Genomic DNA, 15,048 nt, shown 5'->3' on the forward strand with positions numbered 1-15,048 from the left:
CTGTGGGTAAATAAATAATTATACTTACTATATGAGCACATACTGGTGTTAACCACACAGTCACTGGCACTGTTTCACAATACCAGTAAACCCAAATGCATGTCTCAGTGTGCAGACCATGGGCACTGCATTTGGGTAATGTTGTCTTTTCAATCAGAAACATTATTATAGTGATGATCTGTCTGAGAATCTCCCATTCAAGCACACAATTTGAGTTTAAGTACTTTGTGATCTAGGTGGCTGTAATGGAGGATTGATGGGTCTCTTTAAATCATAACCTGCACCAGACATAGGAAAGGGCTTGAAACAAGGTCAGTTCTTGTTGAATATTTAGTTCAAAATTCCCTCCCAAAAAAAAAAAAAAAAAAACTTTATTATTATTTATTATTAAATAAAAATGTGATTTCTATGTTGCAATGCAGAATTGGCAAGTTTGGCATGCATCTTAAAACGCACGGTTGTGTGTTGTAGATTAAACCATTTTTACGTTTGACTAAATTAAAGATTCATTCATCCCACACATTTTATCAAAACATTTCCTTTGAATTTGACAGGCAATTATGATTATTATTTTTATATTCAGTGTGAAATTTTACATTTAAAGCTTTTACATGCATTAGTACATCTCGGATATATAAGCCGAGTCCTGAAAAAAGAAATTCCGTCTATCTAATGCACCTTTGTGTTTCCATTATAAAATCTCTTGCTTTCGATTTGGCTTAACTAACGAGCTTTATATTAAAAGTCCCGATGTCAGTAAATTCTGGAAATGGACTTTCAATTAAATCCGCCAAAAAAAGCTTTAGGGTGGGAAAAAATGATTTTAACAATCGCTTAATAGTAAAGCAAGAGGGGGAAGTGGTTTTGTGTGTAGGTTTGAGTTGTCTAACTGGAATTCAACTGTGGAAATACTCTAATTGAATTTGGTCGTTTATCCAATGATACAGAAAACCATGGGAGGTGGAGGGAAAAAAATAAAAGAGAGATCTGTCTTCTAGAGTTTGAATTCCAGAGAAGAAAACAGTTTTGCTGTTCCTCCGAGTCTGTCTTTAGTGTTTGGGAGTGCAGACACTGTGCCTCCGGGCCCTGCTGCTCTGGCACCACTGTGTGTAAACAGTGGCGTTCCAGCGCTGGGGCCCCCGTCGCTCTGATACGCTCACAATGCACTAATGAGAGCCTGAAGTTCGTGTTTACAACACCTCCCTGCACAGGCTGATAGTTCCCATGTAAAATGAGGGGAGCAAGAGCACAAATAAGCATGTATGAAGTGCTGTTAGTCACGTAAAGATATCAGAGGCCAGAGTGTATCTTTCTCATAGTTTATCTGTCTTTTCTTTCCTTTTCAAATCAAATCACAATCTGTTAGTGTCTGGGCTTCTTCACAGCTCCTTTCCCTCTTTGATTGGGCACACCATCACTTTAATATTCTACCTGACTGCAAACGGAGGCGTCCGCACCAAACTCAGAACTGTAGCTACATTATCGGTCAGGCTGACATCCCATTGTGACGTTGGGAGTGCTGGCTGGTGACTTCCAGCTTAAGCCACTCAAGCATATTTACTGCCCTGTACACCAAATGAGGAGAAGCAATGCGTTTGATTCAATGTGCAGCCTGCCACAAGTCTTTCCTTTTGAGAATCGGCTTCCTCCGACTGTTTTCAATGGATTTCATCTGTCTGCTGCGGAACAGCTGGAGCTGGAGGAGAGAAATGGTGTTCTCCCCCTGCAGTAAGGTGCTCTCGCCCTACCCTGGCCCTTTGCTTTCCAGCCCAGTGTTTACAGATCCCTCTACAGTAGCTGGTGGCTCGTTCCCCTCTCCCTGAGGCCTGGCATGGCAGTGTAATCATCGGTGCCTCATCACAGGGACAAGCCAAGTACTGCAGGGATATGAAGCAGAGCCATACTCATTTCCCACAATAAACGCAGGTTGAGGATCGGGACTGTCGGCTGTGTGAGAGCTGACTGAGTGAAACCTAATGTATAACCAGTATAGAGAGATGAAAAGCACGCTCCCAGAATGGTCTCCAATGTGGAAGTAAAACGCACAGTAGATTTCTGTGGAAGTAAAGTATTTCAGTGTATGTATATATATATATTTATATATCTATAGTAACATATGGTGGTTATATGTAGGCTATGTATACTATATGCGTGTGTGTATAATTACAGCCCTATTTCAATGTCTCATCTCATTCTGAAAAGTGTTCTCGGGCATAAAGTCTTATTTCTTCATTCATTCATCCAACAAACTATCAGATGTACCAACTGCACATCAGCTGTCTCCTTCAGTTGTGTCAAGCACTGAGCTTTCTGAAGATGTTTATACAGGAGTCAATTCAGAGAAATCTCTGAAGAGCACCTTGTTACTTCTTGTTGGTTCATAAGCTCATAAGCTGACATTTTCTTTTCTTGATCGTATTGTGCCCACATGTCCTGACTGTAAAGGGACTCCTACACTCCTAGGCAGACTTGTTTTGTTTTATCAGGTCACTATCACATATGACTGATCACATTTTCTTCTGTTGGAAAGCCTTACTCCTCTCCTACGACAGTAATATATATCCAGTATATACAATATATCCTAACACAAACCGAAGAGTTTTCACAGCACATGACTGGAAATTTCAATCTATGGTAACAGCTACCTTTGGGGGGGAAATAAACTGTTAAATACTAAGAGCTATTCCTGAAAAATATTCTCAGTATTGTGCTGAGTCCAAAACTGTCTGTGTGTGTAGATTTCACAAGCAGTTTGTAACAACCCTCGCTAATTGTCCTAGAATTCTTATGCAGTACTGTTTTCATTGCTGATGCTATTAAATCAGCAGCATTACAGTAATATGGCGGCATGGAATAGTATCTGAAAGGGGTGTGACAGTAAGAGCTGTTGTGCTTTCTGTTGGTAAAAGTAACTGATAACCTTTATATTGAATATTGAAGCCTGCTCAATAATATACATTCTAGCTACTGCGTGTTGAATCTCTTCCTGTCCACCTAACTTCTATTATTACTGTTATTTGTTTTTCTGATAAGCTATAATAAGATATCTCGGACAAAATATAAATTTAAAAAAAAATGTGGGGCAGTTAACCCTTGTGGGAGGAGGGGCTGAGAACCAGTAAACCAGTTTATCTCCAATTAAATGTTACATTGTTACAGACGGCTGCTTCAAATGCCATTGTCTGCAGGTGGACATACAGTCACAGAGCAGTGCTGTAGACATTGCAAGACACTGGGGAGAGCAGCTCTGTATCAGGTTGCAAGCTGTGCATAGTTTTGTCCTTTTCACATATAAACAAAAGTTCACAAGATGTCAGAAAATGAATTCCTCACATAATTGGATGTCTGTCCTGTATGTGATCTGTTCTTTGTTCTACAATCTAGTTACACTCCCCCCCCAAACAGGTATATACATTTATCATCTCCAATGTGGAAGTGTAATGGTCTGTTATTTTCTGTACAAATTGGATTAATCACACAAAACGATACATTTGAATGAAATAGGGAATGCATATGTTGGATTGTATATTGCTTCCATGCAAAACAATACAAGCAACTTTGATTAAAATAGTTTTTTTATGGCATACTTAGTGGTGGATCTGTGTAAACGTGTGGGGGGGTTCTCAGGATGAAGTCCCCAGAGGAGAAGCTATTTGAGGCCAATATCCCCAGAGACCGATCTGATTCACTACACAAGCAGACTCTTCTCTTTAACTGACTGCTGCCCCGGAGCCACAGGCTCTGAGCTCTATTGATGCTGTCTGCCTGGGCTCAATACAAAGCCTACCTGTTTTTGCTTAAACCTCCTTGTCAGTCATTGTCCCAGATCCAAACCCCCAGGTGCCATTGGAAATAGCATTGCATAGCATGTACCTTTTAATGTTGCACCAATCGAACTGCCATTAAGAACCTGTAAAAGTAGGGCATGTGTCAAGCATTCAGCACTATTTTGTGTGGCATTATTTATTATTATCATTGTCAGCTAATTTGATGTTTGAATAAGTATACAGTGGGTGTTCAGTGAATAAACTATCGTGAACAAATCTAGAAAAACTGGTCATAAATCACTCATGAGCAACCACGAAATTATGGTTTAAATCAGGTGTGTAAAGTGGATGCAATTCTTAATTTCTCATCAACAAATGTTGTAGATATGCTTTATATCAATTATATATAGATATATCAGTATGCGTTGCTGATAAATGTCTTCCTTGTCGAATGCCGCGTCGCTAACCTGTATCATTAAAATAACTGTGCGCTGATGTGAGCAGCAGGCTGAGCAAACCTATTACAGAATGAATTTATATGTTATTCAGTTACTGAGAAAATACATTCCTGGCCTGACTGTAAAAGAGATAACAACACCAACAGCAACAATAATAAAAGGGGCATTTAGAGGTGCTGATGAGCCGGCTTGGGCTGATTTCCCAGATCTTCCCAGCCCTTAGAGGGTTTCCTCTTTCAAGCGCAGAGAGGAAATCTGGCAAGGAGCCGGCTCTGTAAATTCTAGTTGGTGGTCTGCCTGCCTGCCTGCCTGCCTGTCTGCATATAAGCCTCATCTTCAAAGCCTGCGTTGTCAGCCGACTCCACCCAGACCAGGGCGATTTACTCCCCGTAGGCCGAGGAGCCTCTGAGTGGAGCTTTAATGCACTTGAGGAACAGGCCTGGCTTTATCTCCGGCTGCAGCTTCACTGAGGGAGCTGCCAGCTACAACTGCTTCCTTTCAGTTGTGCTTTCTATATTTCCTTTTGTATTATTTGTTCAAATTGAAGGAGAATAACTAGTTTCTAACCTACCAGCCAAGGTTCTTCACTTTTTGATTGTTGTGAATCACAGTCTGTCTGGTTGTTGCACTGCGTGGCTGTGTTGATCGGGCGTGTTTTCGGCAATCGGAGGTTTTCCACTCCGTGCCTGCCGTGGGTGGTTTTGTATGTAAACATTTTAATCGGTGGAAAATGAGTCCTAATACACACACACACACACGGTTTGAAGCATTCATTAAACTGATAATAAAAGGCAACACCTAAAGTATACTTGCCATGATAACTTGAATAGAAGTAGTAAAACCTGAGTAGTGCATTTGTGGAGCATCATGGAGCTCCTGCACAACCTCAACTGCTGTTTTCTTCAGTGTCAGATGCCAGGGAGGTTATTAGTATACAGTAAACAGCTTCCATTAGCTCACTGGACACAATTTTAATTAAAGCTTACCATGAGATGAATATAAACCAATCTATGTCATTATACACAGTAATTTATTGCAAGGAGTACTGAATGATATGCTACATTTATCAAAAGTAAACATTTTGTATTTGCAAATATTCAACCATCATGTAACAAGTATATTTAAAAGTGTCAAATTTCCTTCAACATTACTTCTGTTTTTCCCAGCCACAGGGTTAGATTAGTTTAATTTAGTCAGGGTTTAAGCTTTATGAATGCTGGGACATGCAAAGAGATGTAATACTACTGCGTTAATGACTGCAGGAACACTTCTCCGGTATAACGATCTAAATGCATTAGATAAAATGTCCCTGCCTGGAAATTCAATTTTTCTGAGGTGACTGCGATTTTAAATTAGCATTTTAATAATGTGGCTCAGGAGCTGTGCGGCACAAGGACAGTTGGTGACCAGTGTATGACACATACCCAGTACTACACCTGTTGTGTGTAATGCTACTGTTACCAAGAAAAATAATATACATATTGCATATAATATATTCAACAGTGGCTTGGGGATTTTGTTTGAAATTTCTCTAGTTTTTTTTTTTTTTTTTTGCTTATACGGCAGAAAAGAAACAGAAATGCATGTCATTAACCTAGATAAAGTGCTACAAAACTGTACCATTTGGAGATGAAAAAATAGATGCATTTTCACGTTTTTGTTTTTTTATTTCCAAAATATCATAGTATATCTTTTTATTGTTAGTTGTAGAAAAAATCTGTGAGTAAATTGATTGGAGTCCAGTGTTTATAGTTGTTAGAGGTGTCACTTTTGGCAGGAGACCCACAAGGAACACTAAAAGGTCATTAAAAAACTCTTCACTACAGTCTGTGAGCCACGTATTTGGTTAACAGGCCTGGTTTTGTATTCTTATTTTTTTCCTCCTTTTTTAGTCATTTGTCAATCATACTGTCGCTTTATTTGCTTACTTCCTCTGTGTTTGAAAGAAAAAAATATGTGTGCTGTGAAACAAGCATAACTAGGGAAGAAAAAGCCACCTAACTTGTATTAACCTCCCAAAACGTGTGTGCCGTGGGAGCCAGACAGCTTTACAGCACAGCTCCAGACTGAATTAATATTTTAGCCCCCGAGGCAGGGCGACTGTAGTAATTATCTGTCTCCACTGATCTGCATGCATGTGTTGCCATTCTTTAAATATTTGCAGGTACATTATCATTGATTCACTCACTCACAGAGCGCTCTGATTGTTTGTCACTCCTGGCTTTGAAGGCAAACTGATATTTTCTGGGCGGGAATTTAAGAAGAACAAAAGTATAATGTCTGTAAAAATCTTAAAACATGGCAGTTTATTTGCCATTTTTGATTACATAGGACAAGGCTTGTCATTGTTGATTAGTGCTTATGTGGAAGAAAGACACAGGCTTGAAAACAGTCCAACACTACACAAGTCATTTTTGAAAACCTCAAAACCTCAGGTAGTTACCATGTTCCATAAATATAAGCATTTATTATCCCTGAATAGTAGCCAGCATTGTGGAGACAAACTATGGAAAATTACATATTTGAAATATTCACCTAACCTTACCATTTTGTATTTTATTCATTGAATCCTGGTTTGTTGTGCATTCATGCCTTCCCTACACTTTATAGATACATGCAAAACCACACTTTAACGTTGGTAACATTTGGAAACACTTCACCACAATAAGGCTCAGGAAGCAAAGCTTTTAAAAAACACAGTAATCAGATGGAATGTACAACTGTTTAAAGTATTCACACCCATTTGTTTTAGACAGCAAATCAGTGATTAACTGAGTTTAATTGACAGTGTTCATTAAACTATACTTATTCCAGTGGACTGTTAAGTTGAGACATGGACATGACATGGCATTTAACTGCAATTCCTTAGACATTTACAGTTCGCTGAATTAGGGTTAAACTCACTTTGAAAAAATATGATGGAAGAATAAATAGTTTTATCAACAGTCCATTGTTATTTGTATCGCACCCTTCACAGCCACCGAGAGCTTTACAGATTGATAGACAGACAACAACAGAACAAACAAACCCCGTGGTGGGGTGTCTCGTCAGCCATCTGGGGTGGGTAGGGCTTCATCGGGCTTCCAGTGTGGGGGTCAAGGTATATAATTACTGAATCTTATTTAATTTTTTTTCTTCAAATTGAGCATGTGAATACTTTTGATCCCAGCTGTATATCTGGAACTTTTCCTGCTCTCCTGAAAAACAGGAAATGCGATTCCAAGCTTCTGATACAACAAGCTGTTCTATTTGGGCCAAAGGTTATGGAATGATTGAGCCTTAAGGCATTTCCCTGTACTGATCTCCAACAAAGCTCACGCACTTATTCTTTAATAACCTGTTTCCTTTGCTTCCTTGCAGCTCCCAGACCCCTGTACCGAGAGGAGACCATTGTCATCGCCCTGGCGTCTGTCTCTGTAGTGGCAGTCCTCATCGTCGCACTTTTCTTTGGGTACAGGATGCTCACAGGTAAGAGGGGCTGCTGTTTTCTACTGACGGGTATCGCACAACAGAACCCATAATGCACCACTCCGGAGCTCCCTGGTAACAGCAGTGTGGGGCCAAAACAGGCATAGCACGACATAATTTAGCTCCTAAGAATTTGTGTCATTTAGTCCAGGTCATGTTGTCTTTGATTTAAAAGCAGCGATTTGCATAGCACTTTATCTCCAGTGGTTCACTTACAGGTAATTTGTGAGTGCTGATACTCCTTTGCCATATAAGAGGCATTTAACTTTCTCTTTTTTACATACGAATTAACTCCTCACCCCTATACAGCAGATCTTTTCCCATTTTACCACAGTGTGTCTGTTTGGCATGAGTCACAAGGCCAGGCAGCCAGACACAAATGCATTTTTGTCTGCTGTGTTTACTGCCTGATATTTTACTGCTTTTGTGTTATCTCTGTATCAAGGATTTTTGTTTTAATACGGCAGGAATTATTGCAGCAGCATGACATTTGCAATTGATTTAGAGAACTGTGATCATAATGCTAACTAGCTCATTGGGGGATGTTGGGGTATGGCACAGGAGGGCAAGCACCACCCCTCATTAATTTACCAGGCAGCTGTGGCCCCATGGCGGCCCAGGATGCTCTTTGTGCTTCCTATTCTCTCTTGTTTGGCAATAGGTTTGAGCCGAGAGGTGGTGGGAGTAACTGTGTCATTAGAACCATGAATTACTGAGTTTAAAATAGCAGTTTAATGTGTACCTTGAGCGGTCCTGGCTGCAGTTTGGATTTGGTACCCGTGGTAGATGAATGTGACGAGGGAGCCCCCAGCAGTGGTGTGAACACGGGCACTTGCTGAGTCATTGCTTGGCTGTCCTCCTATGGCTCCCCCTGGTTCTCTCAGGCATGTTTCCTTTGCCAGGGTTTTGGATCGTGTCTTGTCATGCTTTACCATGGTTTCACTTTACTTGCCTAAGCATTACCTTGATTGTACCATGTTGTACTACAGTAAACATTTGCAAGGGTGCTTATCTGATTCCTATTAAGGAGACTACACAACTCCCAATGCAATAGAATTAATCACACAATGGATAGGACGAGAATACACAGATGAGAAAAAGCTTGTCTGATTAATAGGTCCAAGAATGTAGAGGCCTTATATCTTTGTACACTGAATACAGCTTTTCGTGTCTTGTGTGACAGCCCTGAGATGACAGAACGACAGAAACCAACAACAAAAAAGCCCTAATCTTTAACAAATCCCACAGGATGGAAATTGTTTCACTAAGGCAGAGGGGATAGCCTGACTTGGAGTACTTTTCCATTGCCGTAATACTGACCTGTCACCTTCCCCCTTCCCAGGAGACCGCAAACAAGGACTCCACAACATGGACATGATGGAAGCAGCCGCCTCGGAGCCCTCCCTCGACCTGGACAGCCTCAAACTGCTGGAGGTAAGGGTGGTTATTCCAGCCCACCATCCCTGAACACACACACTCCTCCCTGTGTGTGCTGACGTCCAGAGTCAAAGTGCAGCGTCTCTGTTTTCCCTCGATGTTTCAAGAATATTGTGTGTGTCTAATTGATCAAATAACTAGATGACTAGACTAGAAGTCATTGAGAGAGCTCCAGTGGGGACAAATACCAGAAGACACTGCAGCCCCTCCAGGAAGTGGGTTTGTGACCCCAGTCTTACGCAATCCTAGAAGAGACATTACCAAGTTTGTGTCTAAGAACAGTCACACAGTTGTTAGGTTTGGTTGGCTTCCGGAAGAGCCTGGTAAACAATGTAGGCCGTTGTCATCCCTCTGCGGTAAATGAGTCAAGAACTGGTTTGAGGGGTCTTGTGACAAGAGCCCCCTGAAGGAGATGAAGATTAAATTAAAGCCGCTCACTTCACGCTTCATTATTTGCTAGCTCTGAGCGACGCTTCATCCCGGCGTTCAGAATCGCTGCTGACATTCACTAACACAACTCAAGTGTGATTTCCAGAGCGCACAAGCAAACGTGCTGCGCTTTTCCGTTTCATTTTTCTAAGTGGGACGACGGGGGTGGGGGGGGGGGGGGGGGGTTGCATGTTACAAATTGTTCTCGCTGTCTCTGCAGGACAAAGTTATCTAATCTAAATAACTAAAGAGTAAATAGTAAGTTTACAAACCAGGAGTGTTACAAATCACAGTGTGCCGCTGCAATTGTGTAAACACTGTACCTTGTTGTTGTTGTTGACGCCCTGTCTCTGCTCCGTGTGGCAGCTGATCGGGCGTGGCCGGTACGGCTCGGTGTACAAGGGCTGCCTGGATGAGCGCCCGGTGGCCGTCAAGGTCTTCAACTACACCAACCGGCAGAACTTCGTCAACGAGAGGAACATCTACCGCCTGCCCCTCATGGAGCACGACAACATCGCCCACTTCACCGTGGGGGACGAGCGGCTGACCTCTGATGGCCGCATGGAGTACCTGCTGGTCATGGAGTACTACCCACATGTGAGTCGTCTTCTCAAAGATGCTTTCCTCCGTAGCAGTGCTGTAGTAATCTGTGGAAGAAGGCCTGGCTCAGGGCTACAACAGCAGCGGCCCGCCCAGGAGCAGGACCACAGCCCTGACTGCACTGATCAAAAATAAGTGCTAATTCATAAAAAGCAAGTTAGCCTGAATTACAGCAGCGGTTTGTGTCTGTCTAGAGGGAAGACTGAGCTTTGCCTTCCTGATACACCAGTAGATTCTCATCTTCCAGATCTTGTATGCATGCCAGAGCCAAAACATGTCCCTTGACAGAGAGTAGTACAAGAGTGTGTGGGATTGTTTTACATGCATTGTCAAGATATATATATATATATATATATATATATATATATATATATATATATATATATGATTTTTAAAATATATTAATTTATAACAGAATAATTTATCCAGAAATGATTTTTTTTTCCCCTGTTTGAAATGGAATATAGTTTCCTGGTGTATCAATAGAGCAAAATGTTTTTCCTCTCTGAAATGTCACTGCTCTTGTCTTAATTACAGTGTGTTTGTGGATGTTACCTTTTCCTTTTTTTTGACACAGTCTGTAAGAGATCGTGTCCTGTGAAAAATACGTCTGCGACAACAGATACCTTTGTACACATTTCCCTGTGCTGCTTCGTTGGGAACGGCCTTCTGGGAGAGAACTTCAGTATTACTCGTTTGCCACAAACCAGTTCTTTTGGACAAAACGAATTTCCCCTCAGCTGGGAGTTATTCTGGCAACACACAATGCACAGCACGGAATACACAATTTGTTCACCTTTTACGGTTACCTGGAGAAGCCTTTACTAATATACAGTATTAATGCACACAAAATGAAAGGATTTTTTAAATATCGGAGCCATTGCCTCCCCTCTCCCTTAACAACATACAAACACACACAACACACACACAGTGTAGGTGTCCTTACGTGTTAAATAAATTGTATTCTATAGCAACATCACATGTCAGTTTGTATCATGCATTTGTAATTCTGTGTCAGAAAGTGTCTCAAATGTGAGCCATGTCAGTGTTGCTCTTGACTAGTTCAGATCTTTGTGTACAGTAACATCTCTGCCTCTCTAATTGCTGTCTTTTTCTTTTTCTTTTTTTAACTGCTCTCACAGTTTTCAAATACTCCAGTGCTGTCTCTGCAGTCATAATTTGATTCTACTGGCTTGGCTCCATTTTTTCCACAGACACTTGAAGCCTTATTTTGCTATGCGGTCTGGCTTGGCAGTCACACTCAGTGGTAGTGCTGTGTATTAATCCAGCCTTATTCAGAGTCTGATTCTCCAGTTGGCTGAAATGATTGGCGTGTTCGTGCAGTAGCCCCCTGTCGTGTCATTTTTAGCACTGTACCTCTGTAGTTCGTGAACACGGGGACATTATCTTGCCCCAGTTGTTTTTTCACTAAGTGGTTATACTCTGGGACACACTTGTTAGCTCAGGGAAGAGACTGGAAGAGGGAACAAAACAACAAAACATTTATACATATTGAATGCAGTCAAGCCCAGGCAGTTATGTGTTTTTTTGTTGTTGTTTTGCTTTTTATGGAAATGGCTGAGCTTTCTATTGTCTTAGAAAAGGACAGGCCTGCAACACTGTACTGGACTGAGGGGAGACTTGTAAGGCATGCAAACCCGAAGGCCAAAGTAGATCAATTAAACCATCTTCAAATGGGAGTCTTTATCTTCTTAATATGCATCCCATGCTGTAGAGGTTAAGAGGCAGAGCAGGTGAACGGTGTGTCTGCTCTCTGCTGTGTGCATTGTCAAAATACAGCCCCTGTGTGGCTCTTACACCAGAACAATAAATCCTGTAATTCACACTGCGCTGCCTTCTGCAGCAAATGTAATTACTGGATGTCCCCGGTGTCTCTGTGAAGAGGCTGCCTGTCTGATGAAGACGGCTGAATTCCTGAGAGCTAGAGAGGGAGACGGTGACGGCAGCAAGGCTTCAGAGCCTGCCAGTTACTGCCAGACTGGGACACGGCGCTGAGTGACACAAAATGAAACAGGAACACAACTTCTATGAAGCAGTTGGACTGAAGGCACTTAAACGACATCCTTATGTAAAACTTGGGCCGTGGACGTTTTATCCAGGCCGCAAGTGTAATCGCTTCTCTCTCCCTTGTAATCTTCTGCTGGCCAGCTTTTGCTCTCCGAGATTTGTCTGTGTGTGTGTGTTGTTACCTTTCTTCACAGGCCTTCTCTTTGCGGAAGAATGCCTTTGGTCTGTCTCGAATGCAATAATTAGCTCTTACTGTATTCATGTTTTTCTATTTTTCTTAGATCTAAAAATGTTTACTTTTTAATCAGTGTAATAGCCGACGTATATATACGCAGTGTGGCAAAACGTGGGGTGTGGGTTGTGCCGGTCAGTGCAGTGATAATGACCATACCGTGGCTGTGGATCGGGCGCAGGCAGCTTTGGTGTTGCAGCTCCTCCTCTGTTATTGAAATTCCAGACCTGGGGATATAGCTCGTACTCCCAGCCCTGGTTGGGAGCTGGTGTGGATCACGGGGGCCGAGCTGCGTCCCTGATCGCAGACAGTTTGTTTGACGCAGCTGTTGTGTTGGTTTTCCAGGGGTCCCTGTGCCGCTACCTCAGCCTGCAGTCCGGAGAGTGGGTGAGCTCCTGCCGCCTGGCGCACTCCGTCACCAGAGGACTGGCGTACCTGCACACCGAGCTGCTCAAAGGAGGTGAGAGACACACACGCGAACATGCACAGTCCCACACACACTCATACAAGGACATCGCTGTCAACTCTGTCACTGGATTACAGTACATACACTGTTTGGAAAAGTACAAATACACCTACAAAGTGTGAATGTTAGTTTAGCTGTCCCATGGGAATTGAGTAAAAGTAATTATTTTCTTATTGAAATGAATACATATAATTTATATTTGACAGCTTATTCAGAAAATGATTTATGAATGCGTTTGGAGAACAAAGCAATTATTTCAGAGGCTTGTTTACACTGCCAGGCTGAACATTATCCATTTTGCAAGTGGCACTTACCATATATATTAGGGATGGGATGGTATACTATTTCCACGGTGTGAAATCAAAGAGAAAAATTCAGCGATAACAGGTATATCACGGTTTAAATCATGCAACTGAATTCTCTATAGGTCTAGTATATTTTAGAGAATACAATATTATGCTCAATTTATTTTGTATACCATGGAGATTATTTTACATTTACAGCCTTAAAGGCAGGGAGTGCATACAGAAATAAAGGTCGAAAGTAGCCCTCATTATTAACATTCATCCTTTGCTCAAATTAATGCTTTGTTGCTTTTTTAATTACGACATAATCAGTCCATTTTACATTCTCCCTCAGAACCTTCACTTCTGGTATGTTTTTGGACCATTATAATAATGTTTTGTTCCTTTTAAAAGTTCTCTCCTTGACTGAATTCAACACTTTCGTCAAAGGAAGGTGGATTTGAATAATTTAGTTTTTAAATTATGTAACCTATCTGACCATTTCTTTAAACAGCTATGCTATGTATGCAAGGCGAGAGTTTTAGTTTTGCTAACGTTTCATATTGTAATGATTAAAAAAAAAAAAGAATTTAATCTATTCAGGTTATAATGAATCTGTGCATAGCAGATCCAGCAAAGCAGCATATACCTGCACTGTATCTATAAGTTACTTTTGAGATTGCTAATGACCAACTGAATAGCACTCGTTCCAACACAAAATTGCGATGATGAGGATTAACAGTGAGGTACATTGAGGAGAGCTGGTTCAAGATGTTACGGAGCCCAATACTACTAATGCATATCCAGTGTCGACAGTGAGTGTCCACAATCAGGGAGACATTGATAAATGTTATCAATCCAGTTATATTTCGCAATGCAGGAGCAGTAGGGCTCGTGTTACAGAAAGTGCACATACTATGTATTCCACAAATACAATAATCGTGGTACAGTGCAACAGGTACGGTATCTATACTGTAGTGCATCTACACTGCAGTAAACCATAAAACTGGGCTGTGGGGAATAGGGTAGAGGGATACAGTAAGATTTAATGCTATATTTTATTCCTTCCCTTCATCCTCTCAACTGTCCATGGTAGAAGGATGAAAGCAGTAAAGCGAGAAATGCTTTTAATTAAAACAAATGAAATCCCGGTCAAATACATCCCGACCTTTCTGTATGCTAAACCAGCTTCCCAGAATGAGTCCTCAATCAAAGGGAATTGAAAATAACTGAACCAATCTATCTACTCTGAAGAGAATTGTGTAATCTTGTGTTCTTCTATTCTCCTCTGCTAAAACTCCTCTCTTCGAAATCCACCGCTAAAGGGGCAGTGGGAGAGAAGCACAACTGAAATTGAGGGTCTAGAGCCCTGAGCTCAGCCCGGCGCTGTGGTGTCTGAGAGCCTCTCGGCTCATTCCATTCAGAGCACATCACGGGCCCTTGGAGCCAGGCCACGCCGCGCTGTCACTCTCACTGTGAGCAGCAAGCAACAGCCGCGATTCACCAGAGACGTTTTGACTGCTCTGTGCTCTCCTCTTTGTCAGCCTGTAACCTGGATTCCCCTTTGAAATCAGAGCCAATCAAACAAACAAACCCCCCCCCCCACACACAATGCAATAGCTTCTCCGTTCCCTCAAATGCCAGTCAAGTGCATGTAGCTTCTAAAGCAACTGGCTGCTTTAAAAAGAAGAGTCCCAGCACTTCAATCACCTCTGCTCTCAGACACAGTAATTCTTGGGTTGCTACCTATTTTTCTCACTGTGGTCAGCTGCCTAAAGTGCACATTTTTAACACAGACAACAGAAAGCGAGAGGCAGGCCTATGGAGGGCCAAGAAATAATTTTGAAACCCTTCACGGATCCTTCAGTATAATAAGTGT

The 15,048-nt window shown here is 41.7% G+C and overlaps 1 protein-coding gene across 1 annotated transcript in view; it reads left to right on the top strand.

Moving 5' to 3' along the window:
• The window catches only part of bmpr2b (bone morphogenetic protein receptor, type II b (serine/threonine kinase)), a 120,053-nt gene that overhangs the window by 89,105 nt on the left and 15,900 nt on the right, over nt 1–15,048 (top strand). Inside the window, exons 4-7 of the mRNA XM_066688627.1 lie at nt 7,586–7,693; nt 9,036–9,127; nt 9,926–10,156; nt 12,765–12,879. Of these exons, the coding sequence (XP_066544724.1) occupies nt 7,586–7,693; nt 9,036–9,127; nt 9,926–10,156; nt 12,765–12,879 (546 nt within the window). The remainder of the gene's footprint in view (nt 1–7,585; nt 7,694–9,035; nt 9,128–9,925; nt 10,157–12,764; nt 12,880–15,048) is intronic.

Source organism: Amia ocellicauda, chromosome 16 (genome assembly GCF_036373705.1).
Source record: "Amia ocellicauda isolate fAmiCal2 chromosome 16, fAmiCal2.hap1, whole genome shotgun sequence".
NCBI lineage: Eukaryota > Metazoa > Chordata > Actinopteri > Amiiformes > Amiidae > Amia > Amia ocellicauda.